General features: G+C 38.7%; 1 protein-coding gene across 4 annotated transcripts in view; it reads right to left on the bottom strand.

The window, feature by feature from the left end:
- TTC39B (tetratricopeptide repeat domain 39B) overlaps positions 1 to 23,136 on the bottom strand; it is a 123,415-nt gene that overhangs the window by 35,822 nt on the left and 64,457 nt on the right. For 3 of the 4 annotated variants that reach the window (XM_039256588.1, XM_039256590.1, XM_039256591.1), the window contains 6 exons: positions 20,768 to 20,863; positions 16,640 to 16,750; positions 13,876 to 14,007; positions 12,813 to 12,889; positions 9,332 to 9,399; positions 6,324 to 6,388 (listed from right to left, as the gene is read on the bottom strand). In XM_039256588.1, the coding sequence (XP_039112519.1) occupies positions 6,324 to 6,388; positions 9,332 to 9,399; positions 12,813 to 12,889; positions 13,876 to 14,007; positions 16,640 to 16,750; positions 20,768 to 20,863 (549 nt within the window). Of the gene's footprint in view, positions 1 to 6,323; positions 6,389 to 9,331; positions 9,400 to 12,812; positions 12,890 to 13,875; positions 14,008 to 16,639; positions 16,751 to 20,745; positions 20,864 to 23,136 lie in introns of those variants that run through there. The other variant, XM_039256592.1, reaches the window with a different exon arrangement.

The raw sequence follows: 23,136 nt of genomic DNA, 5'->3' as shown, positions 1-23,136 counted from the left end.
AATTAAGAAGACAGTCACATGAGTGTATATATTTACACATACACACATATGGTATACCCACATAACGGGATGCTCTATAGCCATTAAAATCTGTGATGCACTAAAAATATTTAATGACCTAATATTTTGTGGCATGAAGTGAAAAAGGAAATTTCAAAATGACAGGAAGCATATGATTTCATTATATAAAAAGATAATTATAATTTAAGCTCATGCACATGCATTAAAAATTCAAACAACAATGGGGCGCCTGGGTGGCTTAGTCGGTTAAGCGTCCGACTTTCGCTTAGGTCATGATCTCGCGGTTCGTGGGTTCGGGCCCCGCGTTGGGCTCTGTGCTGACTGCCAGCTCAGAGCCTGGAGCCTGTTTCAGTCTGTGACTCCCTCTCTCTCTGACCCTCCCCTGCTCACGCTGTCTCTCTCTCTCCTAGAAATAAATAAAACATTAAAAAAAATTTAAAAAAAAAAATTCAAACAACAAAATGTCAATAGGATGGCAGGAGGCAGAGATGACGGTCAGAGTTCTTTCCTTCTTTAATAATATATAATAAACAAATATATAAATGTTCTATTTTCTGATAATAGATGTTTGTTACAAAATTTTCAAAGAACATGGAGGCAGTTGAAGTGCCTCTGCATGACTATCCCACAGAGAGATGGTCACTGGTAACAGTCTGGTATACAGCCTTCTGGGTGGTTTTATGCATTAGTAAAAATCCAATATTTAACAACCACAAATGGGATCATATAGCATATACTGTTCCATAGGTTATACTGATGATTTTCCATGAAAATGCATGAGAGCTACCTTATTTTTTTTAACAAATGCATAGCAGTCTATTCTATGGAATAATTTCTTTAACCAAATTCCTATTGTTAAATGTTTAAGTTGTTTCCAAAGTTTCCATAGTATAAACAACGCTGCTAAAAGTGAGCTTATATGTTCATCAAGTACTTTTCCTACGTCAAGTACCATAACTATAGGTAATCTATCACAAAAGAAAAGGGACTTCTGAGATAAAAGGTGATACACTTTGATTTTGATACATATGGTCAAATATCCTCCGAAAAATTCTATCAGTTTAGATTCCCACCAGCTTATGAGCTCCTCACACTGTCATCTGCCCTGAGTCATTTGTAACACGTTTCCATTGGTATTTTTTATTATGGTGTAGTTTGCCCTGATGAAAATTTAAACATCTATTTGGTAAAATCAGGCTTTTATGGTTCCTGATTTTATGTCACACTCAGAAAAGCTTCTGCAATTGACATCATGTATCTACTGATATGATACACTACAAAGGACACAATTGCACTTACGTGGTATTCCTGCCATAAATGCAAACTCTGGATTTAATCATAAGAAATATTATGGGGCACCTGGGTGGCTCAGTCGGTTGAGCATCTGACTTCGGCTCAGGTCATGATCTCATGGTTTGTGGGTTTGAGCCCCGCGTCGGGCTCTGCGCTGACAGCTAGCTCAGAGCCTGGAGCCTGTTTAGGATTCTGTGTCTCCCTCTCTCTCTGACCCTTCCCTGTTCACACTGTCTCTCTCTCAGAAATAAATAAAATATTAAAAAAAAAAAGGAAATATTAGATAAGTCCCCATTGAGAGATGTTCTACAAAATTAACTGCCCAGTATCCTTCAAAAATGTCAAGGTCATAAAAATAAAGACTAAGAGACTCTTCCAGATTATAAAAGACTGAAGAAACATAACACTACATGCAAGATCTCCAATCCTGGATGCAGTCCTGGACCAGATAGAGGACATCAGTAGGACAATTAGAGGAATCTGGGTAAGTGTTAGCACCGATGTTAATAATTGTATCATGGTCCTAAAAGACGTTAACATTTGTGGGACGCCTGGGTGGCTCAGTTGGTTAAGCATCCAACTTCGGCTCAGGTAATGATCTCAGGGTTTGTGGGTTCAAGCCAGGTGTTAGGTCTGTGCTGACAGCTTGGAGCCTGGAGCCTGCCTGGGATTCTGTGTCTCGCTCTCTTTCTGCCCCTGTCCTGCCTGTGTTCTCTCTCTTCCTCTATCTCTCACTCTGTCTCTCTCTCTCCCTCTCAAAAATAAACATTAAACTTTTTTTTATTTAAAAAAGATGTTAACATTTGTGAATCTGAATGAAGAGCATATAAAAATTCTTTGTAAAGATTCTGAAGTTATTTCAAAGTGAAAACTTGGTTAATACAAGTTTAAAGTCTTTTGTGCTTTAGGACTATAAAAAATACTTTCCTATATTTTCACTAATACTCATTTAAAAATATTTCAATATTGGGTAACCTGGGTGGATCAGGTGGTTAAGTGTCCAACTTCAGCTCAGGTCATGATCTCACTCACAGCTTCCTGAGTTCAGGCCTGGCGTCGGGCTCTGTGCTGACAGTTTAGAGCATGGAGCTTGCTACGGATTCTGTGTCTCCCTCTCTCTCTGCCCCCGCCCTGCCTGTGTTCTCTCCCCCCCCCCCCCCCCACTGCTCACACTCTGTCTCTCTCTCAAAAATAAACATTAAAAATTTTAAAAATATATTTTAGTATTAAATTGACATGGAATTTATTTTTATACTTTTTTCCACAATGAAGAACCAATTTGCCCGAAATGATTTATTAAAGTATCCATCTTTTACCACTGCTTTGAAAGATTTATATATATACATACATGAATTTCACATATTTTTAATTTCCAGGTTAACATCTGTGTGTGTCTGTGTATACAAAAATATATGCATGCCCACACCTGTGTAAACACACACACACACAGTCTGTTTCAATACTCTATCTGCTCCATGCCACTCATATATATGTTTGTGCCATTTTAAGACTACTTGAATTGGGGCACCTGGGTGGCTCAGTCTATTAACCTGAGTTCAGCTCAGGTCATGAACTTGCTGTCTGTGGGTTCAAGTCCTACCTCGAGCTCTGTGCTGACAGCTCAGAGCCTGGAGCTTACTTCAGATTCTGTGTCTCCCTCTCTCTGTCCCTCTCCTGCTCACGCTCTGGTTTTGTCTTTCTTTCTCAAAAATAAACATAAAAAAAATGTTTTAAAGATTACTTGAATTCCTTCTGTTTGTTTGTTTTTTTAACATTTTATTTTTTTGAGAGACACAGACAGAGCGTGAGCAGGAGAGGGGCAGAAAGACAGGGAGACACAGAATCCTAAGCAGGCTCCAGGCTCTGAGCTGTCAGCACAGAGCCTGATGTGGAGCTCGAACCCATGAACTCAAGATCATGACCCAAGCTAAAGTCAGATGCTCAATCAACTGAGCCACCCAGGCACCCCCCTTCATTCCATTTTTAAAATTTTTATGACTAAAAATGCAATTAGCTTTTTAACATTCTTTTATACCAGCTAAAAAGTATTTCAAGAGGAAAACTAAAAACAGTATGTCAATTCCCAAAGTTCCTGCCCACCTCCAGGATTTTGAATGGAATATAATTTTATTAAATCACTTTGTGTAAAAGTATCTCTTAAAACACTAAATCTTGGTTCTGCTCTCACTAATGGGGATCAGCTTCTAGTAATTAGATTAACTCTCCCATAGATAACAATTATAAACTTTAAAATTTAAACATTTATTTTTTAAAGTCTGTTTATTTTGGGGAGAAAGACAGGAAAGTGAACAGGGGAGGGGCAGAGAAGGAGAGAGAGAATCCCAAACAGAGCCAGACATGGGACTCAAACCCACAAACCATGAGATTGTGACCTGAGCCAAAACCGAGTCAGATGCTTAATCAACTAAGCCCTCTGGGCACCCCTTAAATATATATTTAAAATGTATTTTCAGGCACCGGGAAACGAAAACAAAAAGTAGGAGAAAACTGAAGAAGAATTAGCCTTTGAAAGATGAGAACATCTCTAATATGGACTTTACAGTTATATGGGTGGTCAGCCGAAAGCACCCTCCAGTCCACTCAATGTGGGGTACCTACAGCTGCTACAACTGATACAGAAAGCCACAGTCCTATTGCCTTAAAGTCAGAGGACAGAGTTCAAAACTGCCAGAGTGTCTATAAGGCAATAGGAAAATTTTCAGATAAGGGAGAATCACACAGGAGGGAAAAATCAAAATCAAATTCTTGTTGGACCCATGAACTATTGAAACACTGGAGAGATTCCAAAGAAAAGCAAAAGCAAGAGCACAGCAAAAGAACTAAGGGAGCCATGACTTCACATGCTACCTGCTTGTAGAGAGTTAAGAGTCTGGAGTCTAAGTCTAGTCAAATTAATGCCTCCTAGAACAAATATCAACACTCTTCCAAGAAGATAATAGAATCCAGAATCTCTACAATGAATCAATACCTAGTGCACAATTTAAATACTGTTGTCAAGAGAAGAAACAAAATAATATGACATACGGTCAAGAGAAAAAGCAAGCAATAAAAACTGACTCCAGGATGACCCAGAGATCCAATCTAAAAAAAAAAAAACCAACATATTTTTCAATAAACAGTACCACAGTGACCTGTCAAACAAAATCAGACTGACTATTATATGTCATTGGACCTTAGAAGAAGAAGAAACTGAGAATGTAGCAGAAAAAAATATTTGTAGAAATAATGGCCACAAATGTCTCAAAGCACACTTAAACCCATCACAGTCAACCTGCTGAGAACCAAAGGTCCAAAAGTCTTCAAAGCAGCCAGGAGAAATGATACATTACAGACAGGGGACTGGTAAAACATATAACAGCTGACTTCTGATCAGATACAACAGAGGCCATAATACAATGGACTGACAGTTTGAAGCGGTGAAAGAAGAAAAAAGAAAACTTTGTAACCCAGAATACTACCCTAAGCAAAAACAGCCTTCAAAAATGAAGATGTATTCAGATAAATGAAAACAGAGAGAATTGTTGAATGCAGACATGTACAACAAGAAATACTAAAAGGAATTCTTTAGTCCAAAAGTATACAGAAATGAATGAATACCAAAAATGGTAAATATATGGGTAAATAGAAAAATCTGTAAGATACGATGGTTTAAAGCAAAAGGTTGACACTGCACTGTGAGGTTTATAATACATGTGTATGTACTATCATAAGAATAGTATAAAAGACAAGAGGCAAATGAAATTATACTTCTGCAAAGTTCTTATATTTTATGGGCAACAGTAAAATATTAATTCTAAGTTGACCGTGGTAAGTTAAGAAGGATTTTATAATCATTAGAGCAAACTTTAAAAAACTAAAGTGGGCAATAGCTAAGAAAACAATAGAGGGATTGATTACACTGGAATATATATTTTTAAATTTTTATTAAGGTGAAAAGAGCCAAAAACGAAGTGGGAAAACCAAATGAGGCAAGAGAAAAAAATGGTAGCCATGAGTACAAACGTATCATTTGTTATACCAAATAAAAAAGCAAGACCCAACTATAAGCATCTATAAGAAATGCAACTTAAATATTAAAACAAAGATAGGCTTAAAATAAAAGAATATATGACATGCAAATACATTATAAAAAAGCAGGAGTAACTATATTAGTATCAGACAAAACAGACTTCGAGACAAGAAATATCATAAGGAGTTAAGAAGAGATATTTTTATAATGATTAAAACTTTAAGGGCGCCTGGGTGGCTCAGTCAGTTAAGCATCTGACTTCGGCTCAGGTAATGATCTCACAGCTCGTGAGTTGAGCCCCCCCGTCGGGCTGTGTGTCGACAGCTCGGAGCCTGAAGCCTGCTTTAGATTCTGTGATTCCCTCTCTCTCTGCCCCCCACCCCTCAAAAATAAATAAACATTTTTAAAAATGTTTTTTAAAGTTGAATTCGTCAGGAAGATAAAACAATTAAAATATATATAAATCTAATAACCAAGGTTATAAACAGAGAACTAACAAGAGAAATGGATGACTCCAGAATCAAAGTTGGAGACTTTTAACTCTGTGAACAAATGACAGAACTGGAAAAAAGTCTGTAAAGATACAGAAGATATGAACAACATTGTGGTCCACCTCCACTGAATAATTAAATCACTGCGGAAAACTTTTATCAAGCAGTGCACTGCTCTAGAGTCTGGACCAGAGACATACCTGTAATTTTAAATATATAAATTGATTTTAGGAAAGAGAAAATAAGATTATGGAATTAGAAATTGTGTTGGTAGCATTTTTTTCAGCTATTTTTCTCAAAATTGTATTTAAACTTAAATTCTGTTGTCCTATAGCACTGAATACATACTCAGTAAGCCCAAAAATCAAGTGCATTTTTACCAATGACAAATTAAAAAACCTAGCTGTACTTAATGAGAATTTTTTTAAAGTACAAAGTGGACACGGTATAAGAATCATGTAAAAATCACATCGTAATTTTTAACTTACTTGTATATTTGGTAACTTGTCCTAATTTTGAGTCCACCTTTGATGAAGTTGATCATATTTTCATCCTGAAAACAATTCAATTAAATAATTAGATCAGTTAGCAAAAGATTCTTACACTGTCCTCATAGCTGTGAATTTGTTTGATTAGAACAAAACCCTATCTTTTGAGGACATAATCTTTAAATTGAAACTTTCCCCTTGCTTGACATTTGAAATGCTGCTCTATAATTTGTCTTCCACGTTAGAGGGCAATAAAAAGAATTTTTAATATCTTTGCAATACTTCAAGTAAGTAATTAAGGAAGTAATCCTTACCAATTAGGGGTCAAATAAGTCAGTCCAAATCTACTATAATAAACATCATCTACTGTGCAATTTTCTTGGGTGCTCAACAGAATCCAAATAGTTGATTTAAAAATATGCCTTAAGGACAAGCTTTCCGATCCATCATACTCCAGTAAATGGAATGGTGGTTCTTCTTTTGCAGGGTACTTGAGCATTCAGCCTATTTAACACTGTAAATTTCACTACTACACATTTCCAAAATAAAAACCATTGATCTGGATTCTAAATTGATTGTCCCTAATATGCAATTTTGTTTGGGGGGAAAATTCACTTTACTTCTCTTTGCCTGATGGTCATCAACCATAAAATTGAGGCAGAGGGCCTAAATAAATGTAATTTTCAGGGTCAGCATTCGAGGATTCTACGAGAATCTCTTAATAAATCATATCTAAAACTGCTGCAAGGAAGTTAATCAACAGGTAGTGCTGCTAGAGACAATCCCATATTTCCCATTTCCATGGGGAATGTTTTCCTAGTCTATTGATAATGGAACGATGCTCTGGTATTTATTCTGTTCACTTCAGCATCCTTCTGAAGCAAGAGAAAAAGTTATTTTATTACATAAATTTCATTAATTATTAAAGCTTTAACATTCAAATTATTGTAAGAATCGAGAAGTACAAAATTCACTATGCAACATAAATGTTCATCTTTTTATTTTAAGAAGCCTTATGATTATACAGGTTCCAATACTGGCCAGGAAAGAATTTCTCAGATCACTTTAAAATCTGCCTCCAATAATAATATTTCATTTCATGATTCACCAAACATTGACTGAATGCCTATTTTACACCTGCCATCCGAATGCAAAATCAGTCAAAAGCAATAAGGCTAAGGGCTAAGGGCTGGAGTCATGCACGCGGGTGGAGAGGCACACAGGAGGTCATGAGCACAAAGGGGAGGAGGGGGGGCGGAGCATGGGGAGGTCCATAAAAGCATCCTGGAAGCATCAGACACTTAAGGCACAAAAAATGATTAGGATGTGGCCAGAGGAAGGAAGGCAAATCAGAGGTGAACTTCACAAGCAAAGGAAAGCTGAGGTGGGAAGGCAAGGAGGCGTTAAAGATCATGGTGTGTGCTTGGCCATCTGTGTTTAGTCACCCAGGGCTGCTGCAGAAGCTACTGCAAAGATGGCAAAACTAAGGAGTAAGAAAGCTACCTCCACCTGTGCTGCTCAGGTACGCAGCATACATACCTGCCAATAGCATCTGAGCACGTGGGTAAGGGGGGAGTAGGAAGTTTGCGAGAAGATACGGCTTTAGTTTGAAACCTCCCCCATTTCTGGTATTCTGATATGGAACCACTATCCTAGTCGATGAGAGCTACAAAATGCTAACACAGAGAGACGACAAGGTGAGATTCTCGTCTCTGAGAGGGGACTCTGCTGCACAATGGACAATGAGCTGAGGGTAAGAGAAACTAGAGCCAGAGGGTCACTAGGTTGCCATGCGGTCTAGGGAAGAGCTGACAAACACTCCCTCTAGAGCAATCAGAGAAGAAAGAGGAAGGGATGGTGTTGCTAATCTTCAAGGTAAGAGAAGCAGGACCATTACACTGGATATGGAGGTATGAGGAGGAGGGAAGAGGTTCAGATATCTCCCAGATGTTTAGTTACAAGCTCCCCAAATAAAATAAGCGTTCAAATCCCAGATCTGATTGTCAAATCCCCATTTGGAAAACACATCAGAAAAACTGGGGACTTCCGTGACTAGCATTATGTTCGCTGAGGCAGTAAGAATGCAGTTTTCAACCAGCCTTCAGAACATGTAGGGTTTTAGAAACCAGGGCCATAGACCAGACTGATTCAATTTTACTGAACCAGAATCCAACTTAAGGGTTAAGCCTCCAGGAAAAAAAGGAAAAAAAAAGGAAAGAAAAGAGCAACTCTTAATACAACGTAAAATATTGTGACTGAGAAAGATTTTCATTTTAAAATGGCATTTCTGCCCCTTAGAATGTTGACCCCACCTCTACCCCTCCATCACCCCACTCATGGGGCCATGAGGGTAAAATCCATGTTTTTTAGAAGCAGTGGTAAAAAATGTTAGGCAAGGTACAGGCTGTAACAGTTCTTACAAGTAAAATGAAAATGTCCCAGAAGAAAGGTATTCATGGTTTGGTTTAGAACTTTTTAAATCTACTCTTCCATAAGAAGAAATAAAAGCAAGAAAGGGGACTGAGAATAGAAAGGGGAAAAATTAAAATCCAAGGTATATATGAAAAGCCTGGAGCTCCATGCATGCATATGTGAGCTTTGCCTCTGGTGTAAGAAGGGAATGGCCAAGGAGGAAGATGCCTCTTCCGCCTGGGCCATCCTGCTGTGTAGCCCTCAACCACTAGGAAAAGCAAAGACAGCTAATCTCACACTTCTCATACAGAGAAGCAACCAGAAGGTAAGTGGTGGTTGCAAAACAGTTTCTTTACAAGGCAGTGGTTCCCAACAGACTGAAATTCAAAACAGACTCTAAGTGCATTTCTGTAGTAACAAAGCTCCCTGGGGTCTTTTTTCAGCCCAAGTTTATCGGAAAGGCAAGTATCTTCCATTACAATCCTGAGTCAAAAGAACTGAAGCCCAGACACAGAATGAGCCACACTGTTTCCATGTAGTACTGGCAGGCTTCCCCCGGCAATGGCAAAACTGATTCTAAGCCAAACATTCATTACCTGCACAAACGTGAGTGCTGCTTTCTGTAGGAGACACTCGGCATAACAGATTTCGGCATGCATTTCCTCTATTAAAAACAAATAAAATTATATTAAGGAACATCCTATGTCCATAGTAATTGCTCTGAGATGTTCAGAAAAGACTGGTAGATCAATGAACCCAAGAGAGGTGCAAAGATCTAGGTTGCTTTGGTACTTTGATAAAAGGAGAATGATGACCTTGGTTCTCAGTCCCTCGGCAAGATTTTTCTAGAATGTGTAAAATGATTCAAGGAAGTCATCTTTGCCCATTCAAATATAACTTCAAAGAGTCAGGCGCTTGTTGCCAGAGCTCCAAACTCCGCTCACAACAGGAAACCAAAATTTAAAAGCACTTAAAAAGAAAATTACTTAACAGTAACATGTAAGTTTAACACAGTTATAAAGATTGAAAAAGACAGTCTTAAAATTGTGAATCCAAGCTTCTAAAACACAAAGGTAGGATAACCATGGCAATGATTAGACACATTATTAACCTAAAGAAAAAGCAGCAACTCTCTGGAGGTCTGCAAAAAAGTACGGCCCTGTGGGCCAAGTCATGACTCCTCATACACAGAAGACATAATATAAAAAGAGTCCGCACTAGTGCCCTGTTCAGCTATTTTGATCCTGGAGATACCTAGCCCAGGAACAAGGTGCTCACAAAAAGGACTATGCAAAGCTGTGTATATCCGGGGACAGATGGAGTGCCGCAAAACACATAGCTGATCTTCCTAGACAATGTCTTATACTTGCAGAAATTGGGGTAGGAGAGAAACCTTTGCGTTTTGGGGTCAACAAAATCATCAGCTTTCTGTTTTATCCATGGGAGGCAAAGTGGCATTTTACTTACATAAACGAGCTTGGGCTTTTTACCAGCCCAGGTTAGAGGGAAGATTCTGCCACACACTAGGCATCCCACCTCTCTCTGCTGGTTATCCCACCTCTCTCTGCCCGTTACCTCATTTATAAAGTCCAGCTCATAATGTCTCTACTTCACAGCTGAGGAATCAAATGAGGTGCTGGAAGCAGAGCTCACTATTCAGAGTGAGCACTCCGTTTTTGTTCGCTACTTTCACTAAGACTTCTGCCCTTGGTCCTCTGGATTGACTCTGCGTTCAGTGGAATAAAAGCAGAGTCTTCGATTTTTAGAGCCACCTGAATTTCCTCTTCCTCCGTATGTATGTTTGTAACAAAGTGGGAATGTTTGTAACAAAGTGGGAATGGTTTGGAATGACTCACTTTGAAAGCCTGCTCAGGAACCCATATTGCTGGCTTGGGCATGTGCGGGGAAGGTCCTGTGGGGCTCCCACTCAGTAGAGCACAAGGTGTGTAAAGGCAGGAGTGTGAAATGAGTCTGGAAAGGTAAGTCAGGGCTAAATTATGGACAATTTTAAGTGTCAGGGGCTGGGCTTGATTCCATAGGCAATGCTGGGTCCGTGCAGAGGTCTGAGAGTTGAGAGTACTGGATGTATCAGGGTTAAGTTAAAGATGGACGAATCTAAGAGCAGCTAAAGGACATAATGAGAAGACAGAGCTAAAAAGGCCAAGAAAACTTGAACTCTGTAGACCTATGTAAGTATCCTTCATGTTAAATCCTTTTCCCATCCTAAGTACTGCATATACATATCTGTTTTCAAAGGAAATCTGAAAACCATTCAGGGCAATATACCAGCCACGAGAGAAGAATGGGTGTGTTCCATGTAAAACCCATGAAAAGTTTAATTAAATATACTGACTCCTGCAGACAACCAGCCCCTGAAGGATGTAAATGAAAATTACCAGGAAGAAAAACAAATCACATACTAAAGCTACAATGTTTTGACATGCTCCCTTGAACACAAAGTCTGTTTGGGTTGCAGGGAGAGCCAAACTCATTAGGAATAAAATGCAGCTTAATTTATAAAAAGTCGTATGCCTTCACTCGATTTGATTTACATTCCTCAGTTCTCAAAATTAGCCATTTGGCATTTATGAATAGGTACCTTACCAGAACATCTCTTAATTATAAATTCCTTAGTCTACTGAAGGAAATCTTCAGCCTAGGCTAAAGTGTTAGTTAAGCATGCCTTTGGATGTAAAAGTTTAAATGAACCTGTTTTGCAGAAAATGCTATAGTCACAGGCTCATTTATTTTTATTATTTTCTAATTAAGACCCCATTTTTAAAAGCAGTGTTAAATTCACAGAAAAACTGAGGGGAAAGTACAGAAATTTTCCATGTATCCCTTGCCCCATGCATGCATTACCTCCCCCATTATCAATACCCCCCACCAGAGTGGTACAACATCATGATCACCCAAAGTCCACAGTTTTTCCATGAGAGCTCATTCTTGGTGTTGTACATTCTGTGGGTGTGGACAGATGTATAAAGACATGTATCCATCATTATGGAATCATACAAAGTTTTTTCACTACCCCAGAAATCCTCTGTGCTCCATCCATTCATCCCTATACCTTATCCCTGGGCAACCACTGATGTCTTCATTGTCTCTACATTCTTTTCCAAAATATACTTGGAATCATACATCAAGTAGCCCTTTCAGATTGGGGTCTTTCACTTAGTAATATGCATCTAAGGTTGCTCTAGGACTTCCCATGACTTAATAGTTCATTTCTTTTTAGTGCTAGTTAATATTCCATTAGTCTAGGTGTACCACAGTTTATTTATCCATTTACCTACTGAAAGACATGTTGGTAGCTTACAAGTTTTGGCAATTACAAACAAAGCTGCTGTAAACATCTACGTGCAGATTTTTGTGTGGTCCTAAATCTTCAGCTCCTTTGTGTAAATAATGAGACTGATAAATAAAACTTAAAAAAAGCAAAAAAAAAAAATTAAGGAGACTGATTACTGCCTTGTAAGGCCACAGTATGTTTAGTTTTGTAAGAAATTGCCAAACTGTCTCTCCCAAAGTAGCTATACAATCTTGCATCCCACCAGCCATGGTGTTTCTGGTGTTTCAGGTTACGGACATTCTAATAGGTGTATAGTAGAATCTCATTGTTTTACTTTTTCAGTAATTAGTAAGAAGCAACTTTCTAGCTGATTCCAGATTTTCTAAAGTGCCATGTGCAAAGACATTATAAAAAGGTAAGATCGCAGCACCATCTTATTTTCAAGATGTCTCACATAAGAATAATTCAACATTTCTCTCATCCATACATGAACGCTCTATTCTGTTTACTACAAGCCTACAAGAAAACGTGTGGGGTACAGAGGAAGGAGCTGTGGCTTACAGAAAGGCAGATCAGGTTGGAACCTCGCTCTGCCAGGCAGGTAATCTTGGGCCATTAACCCAACCATTAACAGTGATGACACTTGCAGGGTGAGTTACGGTGGGAAAGAGAAAAAGATACTCCATTTACTTTATAGTATACGCGTAAGTATTGACCTTTAGGAGTACGATCACATCTTAACTTTCTAAAGACAGGGAAACATTAATCTTTTAAATGAGTCTCACCTTCAGTCAGCTGTTCCAATGATCCTCTAGATAGAAGACTTGAGAAAGATTCCACAACTGTGCATTTTTTCCTGTATCTGCCGAGAATAAGTAGAAGGGGAGATGGGAAATAGAAACAAAAAAATAACAAGACATCAGGGGGAGTTCATTTTCATTTGATGTTCATTTCAGTCTCAGTCATATCAAAGAGTCACCAAGGAGGAATTCCAAACCTTAAACCCTAAACCCCCTAAAGGGCAGAGACCAAGCACCCTTTTCAACATGGAGCACCCGACGCCCAGCGCTGGGCCGATCTCCTGTGGGCACTCCATCCATGCTTACTGCACACGTGAGTGGAGAAACCCACACGACACAGTGAACACTAGCCCTGCCAAGTGCCTGCACCATGGTGACACCAATATTTCACTGGTAAGAGGCAGCCACAGGATACGAATCAACCTAGAGTGTGATACTGGGAAACTCTCTTCATTTGCAGGGTTGTAACGTAATTCCATGAGGATATAGTTTCACATTAAACGTCACCAATGCTAGTTAGCAGCTGTTGCTGGGCTCTTGCTATACACACAGAGCAAGGATGAAACTAACACTGAAAATCCATGTCATTTTCACCAACCGGAAGTGTTCAAATATGTCCTTTTAGACAAATCAAACTCTCCCTTCTGAATAGGCAGTGTCCCCCGTTATATGGGACTAGAGGAGAGTTCTTTGTGTGGCCGGGCTTGGCAAGCAGGAGCTGAATTCCTCCATCCCACAGAGACCCTTGGGAGATGCTTGCTCCTAATCCCACGGAACCCTCCCTCAGTTCATCTCCATGGCTGAAGTTACCAACAACAATAAAAAAAAGTGGAGACACAGATGCCAAGTGCTTGGCCATACAAGAGACTGCTGTAATTCCTAACACGGACTTTCGACTCTATTACAGAAAACTATGGGAGGCCAGGAGGCTTGGAAGCGCAAGTCCCTTACTACCATTGTGGCTGACTTCACACAGAGCTCCCCCTCAGGCAAACCAGATATAAAGGTTGGTAGTCGTGTCTCAAGTGTTTAAATACTCAGTTCATACTTTTGGCAGGTCTGTAACGCATCCTTCATGGCGGAAATCCCATTCTGGATGTCCTGTTGCTCGAAGGTCAGGACGGCCTGCAACACCACGATAGTACTGTAGCCCAAGGCGTGGTACATACTCTCCTTAGCCCTGGGGGCAAAATACAATCAATGAATACACTGTAGTGCAGCTTACGAGCATTCAGATCCTCTGATGCATTCAGGTCAGCTCTGATACTAAGCAGGAGAAATCCTAGTAAAAGCATATCATGACTTGTATATTGGAGCAATAAATTTTACTCCTTCACCATAATCACTGAAATGATGTAGACCGGGAAAGACATGTCCTCAAAACAAAACAAAACAAAACAAAACAAAAGCTTGAGTATCAAGGACTTTACAAATTAAGCCCATGTAGGCAGCACTGAATATTCCAGGTTGAAGTAGAAGCTGACCACTGTTTTTCCCTGTTTCAGCACAAGGGGGCAGCCTGCGGACAGTTTTCCTAGAAAACATTTCAGAGCAAACCAGTTTTTCCCAATTGAACACCAGGAATCTACTCACTATCTTTAGCTCTGATAGAAGTACTAAACTAAAGGCCACTGGAAATGCATTTTGTGACAGAGAGACTCTGATAGGTTTTTTTGAAAGATAAAGACCCATTTTTAAAACTGTTTCCTCTCCACTCCCAGCTGGAGGCCAAAGGAAACAAGAATTTTGCAATAAATGAGGTCGGCCATAAAGGGCCCACACAAAGGTACACTTTAGACTTTATATCTAATCTAATGCCATTATCCACAGTTCCTGAATAAAGTTCTTGATAATTCAAATTACTAAATTATCAGCGAGAACTGCTTAAGACCCTTACGGGCATTAATTAGTGTTAAGGTGTGGCACATCCCGGATTCTGACTGTGAAAACCTTACCATGTCTTTTCTCAAAACTTCTCATTGTGTCAATTAGTTATTTATAAGATTTAAAATATTAACACACAGTTTTGCTTTCAGTTCAAATATAATGCACCACAGCCCGCTGCTATGCAAAATGAACGCAAGCCGCATTATTCTTTTCCCTCGTGGAAATAGGCTAAACGTCCTTTGGTAATTTGCAGTTTGTCCTGAATAGCAAGGTCACTGGCTGTTCAAAAGACCACAAGGAGTAACAGCAGCCCAAAGTTAATCATTTATTGTGGTTTTAAACCTCACATTTTTTTTTTTAATGTTTTATTTATTAGACAGCATGAGCAGGGGAGGGTCAGAGAGAGAGACACCGAATCTGAAACAGGCTCCAGGCTCTGAGCTGGCTGTCAGCACAGAGCCCGACGCGGGGTTCGAACCCACGAATCGTGAGATCATGACCTAAGCTGAAGTCGGACGCTTAACCAACTGAGCCACCCAGGCGCCCCTAAACCTATATTTTAAACCAAAAGCTCCAAGAGGAAAAAAAAAGTATTCAAGTGGGAAAACCTATGTTTAAGAGTGAAATGTGCGTGAGGATCAGAGAATCCTGACTACATAAAAAGCTCAATCACTTCTTGTCATTCCTCATTACCACCAGCGGGCATGTCTGAGGCAGAGGAAAATGGAGTCTCGTGTGAATAAAAAGTGAAGGAGGCAGGCAGGCAGGCAGGCTGAGAGAGGAGAGACAAAAAGGAAAAGGTAGGCAGGCAAAGAGCAGAGACAGAAGATGGACAGAGAAAGAAGTGTGAGGGACTGGGTAAGACACAGCAGGAGCCAGGCGGGGTGGACAGTGTTGGAGACAACACTGGGCAGTTTCCTCGGGCTGTAGCATCTATTTTATCCTCTGTTCCTAACCTCGGAAATACTAAGCAATCACAGCTCATCTACATCTTAATAGAATCACTGCAGCAGCTTCTCAGGAGGTAATTTCATTTTTTTTTTTTTTTTAACCAAAGTAGGTAGTTGGCATACAAGGTCATATTCATTTCAGATGTACAATACAGTGACTCGGCAATTCTACAAATTACGCAATGCTCACCATGATGAGTGTAGGAAGACTGAAAGTCCATGATCAGAATCACGTCACCCTACCGACCACAGAAAGGAGATTTCCACTGTTGTACCCAAGTAACCTTCCAGAAAATTGTTATAGAAGGTCTAAGCTTCGTCCAAGTTAAGTGACTGTGGTTGAAGGCACAATGTAGGATTATGCCTGTCCAGCTACAGTCATGCTGTAGAGTTGGGGGCTGTGCTCAAGGTGACACCTAGTATACGGGCTAAGCACAGGTTTTGCCACCACATTTAAAAAATTAACAGGTATTATTAACTGAAATTAACCTGTTTAACCTGTTTATCACATACATAGGGAGTCCCAATAACATTTTTTTATTATCTTCAATTTCTTTTAAAGAAATTTTCTTTTTAACATTGAAATTAGTATATTCCAGTTCTTCCCATCCCCATTTGAAAGGAAATTTCTGTCAGAGATATTTATGCTTTAGAGGCATATCCATTAAAATCTTTCACTGGAGGAAGCAAAATGAAGCTCTTCAAAACTACATAAGATGACAATATTTGAACACATATAGAAATTAAATAGGAGAGAGAGTCAGAAACTGTCTACTGATAAAATCTGGAAAAAAAAAACCAAACAGATTTTTTAGCTGAATATTAAAACTGACCAAAAGTAAGGGGTCTCGGCCAAATTAGTTAGGAAATAATCAGGTGGCAATGCAGATAAACTGACTGACAAGCAACATATCAAAGACTCATCAGAAACATCTGAAAAAGTATACTTTATCTAAAAGAAATAAAGGTAATTACCATGGTCGAAGCAATTCTAAGGCATCTGTGAATTTGTTACTTAGAAATAAGTTCAATGCCACTGAACATTCTTCTAGGCCACACTTGAGATCCATCTTCGTGGGTGTTGACCTAAAGATGAAGAAAAAACTACATAGAATTTCGATCACTTTCACGATTAGCAAGTTGTTGCATGTGTGTGCAGTTTGAAGACAGAAAGGCTAGGATTCTAACTTTTCCACTTAATAGCTATGTCTTTAACCTTCTGAAGCCTGACTTTCTTATCTGTAAAATGGGAATACCATCACCTTCATGAAAATGTCATGAGGATGGAATAAGTTAACAAATAAGGCTGACAGCATGCACAAAGGGTGGGAACTACCTTTATTCACAGGAGAGGGAAAGTTATTATGTTTTAGTTAGGTTACGCAGCGGGGGAATATGCTTCAGTGGAAAACTCTGATTATTGTCTAGATTTTAGGAGAGACTCCTTCAGATTGCTTTTGAGTCTACAGGAACTGTCTTGCAACTCTATCTTTTGTTTTCCTTTTTTTAATGTTTATCTTTTTTTTAAATGTTTTTTATTTATTTCTGAGAGAGAGATAGCATGAGCAGGGGAGGGTCAGAGAAAGAGGGAGACACCAAATCTGGAACAGGCTCCAGGCTCTGAGCTGGCTGTCAGCACAGAGCCCGACACAGGGCTCAAACCCACGAAGCATGAGATCATGACCTGAGCCGAAGTTGGACGCTTCGGTCAGCTCAATTGACTGAGCCACCCAGGCGCCCCATATATATATATATATTTTTTTGAGTATAGTCAACACACAATGTTACATTAGTTTCAGGTGTACAACACCGTGATTCAACTTCTCTATAGTTATGCTAGCTGCTCACCATAAGTATAGCTACTGTCTGTCATTACACAATGCTATTATAATATTATGGACTATATTCCCTATGTTGTGCCTTATATTCCCATGATTTATTTATTCCCTAAATGGAAGCCTGTATTTCCCACCCGCCTTCACCCCTTTTGCCCATTCACCCATGCCTCTTCCCTCTAGCCAACCGTTAAGTTTGTTTTCTATGCTTATAAGTCTGATTCTGCATTTTTTTGTTTATTCATTTGTTTTGTTTTTTAGATTCCACATATAAGTGAAATCATATGATATTTATCTTTCTCAATCTGACTTATTTCACTTAACCCTCTAGGTCCATCTGTGCTGTTGCAAATGGCAAGATCTCATCCTTTTTTATGGCTAAGTGATATTCCATTGTACACACGTACACCATCTTCTTTATCCATTAATCTGTGGATGAACACGTAAGTTGCTTTCAATTCTTAGCTATTGTAAATAACGCTGCAATAAACATAGGGGTACAGATATCTTTTTGAATTAGTGTTTTAGTTTTCTTTGGGTAAATACCCAGTACTGAATCATATGGTATTTCTATTTTTACTTTTTTTGAGGAACTTCCATACTGTTTTCAAAGTGGCTATACCATTTTACATGCCCCGCAACGATGCACAAGGGTTCCCTTTTCTCCACATCCTGGCCAACACTTACTATTTCTTTTTCCTTTTTAAATTTTTTTTTTTTTATTTTAGGCATTCTAATAAGTACAATTGATATCTCACTGTGGTTTTGATTTGCAATTCCCTGATGATTAGTGATGTTTAGCATCTTTTCATGTGTCTTGGCCATCTGTATATCTTTTTGGAAAAATATCTGTTCAAGTCCTCCAACCATTTTTTAATCAGTTTGTTTTTTTAGTGTTGCATTGCATCCCTGTAAATGATAAGTAACAAATAGCAATGCAAAGTAACTGTTGTCTACTGACATGTAAACTCAGTAGAGAGGTTCAATGACCTTTTCTCCTTCACTCTGTAAGAAGCTAGTTTTGCTGACTTTGGACATTACTTTCAACATTCCTTTATACCATATAAATCTGTGCTGTTTTGATTTCTCCTTTGATTCTATTATAACACCTGCTCAGTTCCCCCACTGATTAATGAGTTAATGTTCATTTTTATATTTGTATAATCGTTATGATTTCACCATTTATTAAAAATTATCTGCTAGTTATCTATGATTGACAGAAAATTTGCTCTTTAAAATTAGAGCCCTCTCCAAAATGTTTTGTATAACAACTTTGAACAGAAAAATATTTCAGTAAGTAAATGAGCAGTACAATGATTTATTTAAAAGTACTTAAAGTTCGAATTTCCATGCCACCAACCTCTCCAAATTCATTCCTTCAAACATGAAAACAAAATCCCACTTCGGTTACTTTTCCACCAGCAGGCTGGTTAACGTAAGTGTTCTGAGCACAAAATAGTAGGTGAGGCTAAGCTATGGTGTTCAATAGGATAGATGTATCAAATGCATTTTTGATTTACGATGGGCTTATTAGGGCATAAGCCCATCACAAATCAAGGAAGATCTATACACACTGATGCAGTAGTTACCTAGGAAACTATCAGATGAATTAGAGGTTAACTCTGAGGGAGAAAACTCCTACTTCTAAAGAAAGCTCAGATTTCCATGAGCAGGGACATATGGAATGAAACAGTAATGTGAAAAGTAAGTGCCTTAAGATTCTTGAAAGTTATTTTCAACCTCATTTCCATTCATCAAGCCTCAAATTATTGCTCCCCGTCTCTGTACTGTGAGAGCGTAGTCTTCCGACAGACTGCCAAGTCCAGGAGTGTTATGAACACACAAATAGCTGAGATTTCAAATGCAGAATCTGAAATGCTAACGATCTACTGCATAACTTAATGTTCAATAAACCTGTAAGGATAGGAAAAAAGCACTCTCGTGGAACTAAAACACAGCTTTAACAGAGTTGCCTCAATAATGATAAAGGAACAACATTCACGTTGAAAAAGAAACAATTAGTGAAATTAATTCGAGAATGGGCAGGAAAGGAAAACATTCCTTAGCAATTCAATGTGAAATTATTACAAAAAAGTATTAATGGAAAAGAAAAATGTCATGATACATTAACTTTGAGAAAGCAAGCTACAAGGGGCACCTGGCTGGTTCGGTCAGTGGAACATGCAACACTTGATTTCAGGGTTGTGAGTTTGAATCCCACGTTGGATGTAGAGATAACTGAAAAATAAAATTTACAAAAAAGGGGGGGGAGGCTACAAAAAAAAGATGGAGTGGCAGGGCAAAAAATAATAAAATAAAAAGCAGGTTACTAAATAGTATATTTAACACGATCCCAATTAATAACAAAATCAATATCTATATATGAAGAAAAAAAGAAAGGATACAATACCAAAAAACAAAATTATAGTGATGGTAATACACATTTTATTTTCTCCTTTGCGTTTTCTATATTTCCTCAATTTTCTATATTCAACATTTCTTAAAATGCTCTTTAAGCCAAAGTTATATGAATATTAAGTAGAAAAATAATCCTACTAAATATTCAGTGAAAACCCTACAGCTGCATCCATATTAAAATCCATACGGCCAGGGGGCACCAGGTTTAGCTCAGTTACTTAAGCTTCAGACTCTAGATTTCAGCTCAGGTCACAATCTCACAGTTGGTGAATTCAAACCCTGTGCTGGGCTTGTGCTGACAGCAGGGAACCTGCTTGGGATTCTCTCTCTCTGCCTCTCCCTACTTGTGTGCATTCACACATGTTCTCTCTCTCTCTCTCTCTCTCTCTCTCTCTCAGAGATAAGTAAACATGAGACATAAAAGAAAATATAAAGAAGCATATGCTCAGGAAAAAGACTAGAATGATATACAGCAAAATAACATGTTTATGAGGTCATATTTATGGTAGGTATTTCTCCTTTCTTCCATTTTCTCCATTGCATGGCAATGTGGTTATCTTATTTAATATGTGAAATTAATGATTTATAAATTTTTAAGATAAAAAAGACCCAAAAGGAAGCTCTGCCTCAAATGTAATTTAGTTTTGTTCCTTTTGATGTAAGAGGGTCGCCCATTCAGAGGCCCTTAGCAGCTCCCTCTCTCCTCCCCTGGTGTGTGAAATGGACACCAGTCAGTAAAACGCAAAGCTCTGCTCTAACATCAACGTTACAATTTACAGTGACTCCGCTCCGCCTCCTTCCCCCTCCCCCAACCCCCAACGTCCCTACCTGCGCCCACTGACCGACTGACCTGCTCACGTTAGCCGATCCGGGCCGGCCGGCCCCCTGTTTTGTGTCAAGTGATGCAAAAGGTTGGCTGCCCGCTGCCATATCTGTGCGAGAAAACCTATTAATAAAACAAAGCAGAATGAGGTTTTTATTTGTCTTACAGGAAAAGGTCACATAAATTCAAGTATACAACATAAGCCCTCCCATTATCTAGTACATCTCACCTCCATTTCTAATCGGTTTTGAAAATCAGGGAACAAAAATCTACTGTTACATGGTGGACGTTTCGGAAACACAGCACTAATAACATAAACTTATTTTTCTTCTGCTGCACACAAAAACATTAACTGAAGTCAGCCCCCACCAAAGCTCTCCGCCCAAAGACAACGTTGTATCCTATACATAAATATCCTTCCAGACCTCTTCCCAAGTAAATCTATACATGTATTTTTGTATTTTATTAAAATGGAATATTATTGAAAGGAAGGAAAAACTTTTCTTTGAGCCTCTTAGAGTCCCGGGCTGGGCGTGAAAATAAAACAAAGACAGATTCTCAGGAGGAAAGCATGTACATTTTGTTGCATTTATCCATGAAGTCCATGAGAGTCTTGACAAGAGAATGAAGATCCGCACAGAGCACGGGAGCAGGAAGCTTGTGTATTTGGGAAGAACTGGCAATACAAAGGGCCTGGGGTAGGGGTAGAAAATGATGAAGTCACTAGGAAGATCAGGGTCACTGTAACAGGCTTGCAGATTCTCCAAGCTGATACAAACGTCTTTCTCTAGTAAAAGGAGAGTTTACTTCCAGCCCTTAGGCAGAAAAGAAAGAGCTGTTCCAGAGTTTGCTCCTTCTTGATTGCCTTTAGCTCAAAATGATTTGTAAGTCAAAGAGGCATATTTTAGGGTGACATATTCTAGTTCCCTTCATTATGTTAAATTTATCCTGAATCTTTCCTCAGAGTTACTGTAACATAATTTGTTACCTGCCCCTCATTTGGGGGGCATGTAAGTTGCTCCTGATGTTTTACAATTGCAAACAATATTGTAATGAGCTCTTTACTCGCTTGCCTGATTGTTTTCTTAAGATAAATTCTTGAGTTAAAGAGCATGTATTTTGAAAGATACCTTCTTCTTAAAAACGGCTTCATTCCTCATTATATATACACCACAGACTATATACACCTACAGTTACACACTGGAGGAGGAGACTGATCTGGTTTGCAGGTCGGAGGCCATCTCACTGACCCCGGCCTCCCTCCACAGGCACGTGGAGGCGGGGCCACGCTAGAAAAGGAAATTTCTTCTCAGTTTAAGAATAGGCCCCGCCCAGTATTGTAATAGAATCACCAACCCCCGGCTTCCATTTGTCTTAACTGTACACAAGCCTAGGGAGAAAAGGGTTATTGACTTTCCTTTTGGGGAAGATTTTTTGTTTTTGGTTTAATTCTAAGATGTGCAATGCCCTCAGTTAAGTGGAGTTTGATTATAAACCACCTGTCGGACTTCCCAATACCCTATAATATTTTATATTCAACATTCATCTTGTCTTGAATATATCAAGTTCCTGAAATTTTATACATCAGGTTAGGGGAAAATCAAGGTTTTTCTCACAAAGGTGGTTGGGTGTGGGTGTTGGGAGAAACGAAAACCCCATACCTAGGAAGAAATGTAGTTTAGGCAGGGTATTTTCCATCACAAGACTATTTTACCAGAATAGAGGAAGCACTGAGCACTTACATAAACCAGACTCTAGGGCAGGGACAGCTACCCCTGCTTAGCAGCAAAAAGGAAAAAGATGTATTCAAAAGGTCATCTATCCATATTTAGAAACAACCTTCCCTCCAAAAACATTATATGCCATAATTTTACCAGTGCTATTACCTTTTAATATTGAATTTTTAAATCTATTTATAATTTGACTATAGAGTACAAGAGAGTGCTGTGTATTTTTTCTTAATCTTTGGCATTTTTCCCAAGATAAATTTTAAAAGACTGTATCTTTTTCCACATTTCACATATATGGTATGGTGATTTGACATGCCGTATATGTAAATGTTATTAAGTTGTCCTAATTCAAGTCTGCTATGCCAGGTAAATGCTTCATGTTTCAAAGTTACAATTACAGTGCCTTTACCAGACACAATAGACTTGAATTTAGCAGAACTTAATAATTATGAATAATGTTAGATTTTATTCACATCTTCAAAGGTATAAAAGTATAGATTAGATCCTTCTAGTCCTTTACGTTTTTGTATACATGTCCATGAAGTCCCAGAAATTCTACAGTATTAAAATTTGTATTAATATCTCAGTAAGTATATCAGGGTACAAACTGATTTTTTTACTCAATGGTGTATTTTGGTGTAGACCTAAAACACTCAGACTACATCA

This window comes from Hyaena hyaena, unplaced genomic scaffold, assembly GCF_003009895.1.
Source record: "Hyaena hyaena isolate Hyena2069 unplaced genomic scaffold, ASM300989v1 scaffold_573, whole genome shotgun sequence".
NCBI classification, from domain to species: Eukaryota; Metazoa; Chordata; class Mammalia; order Carnivora; family Hyaenidae; genus Hyaena; species Hyaena hyaena.
Note: the sequence above shows the minus strand (reverse complement) of the source record. Positions and strands in the feature narration are given on the sequence as shown.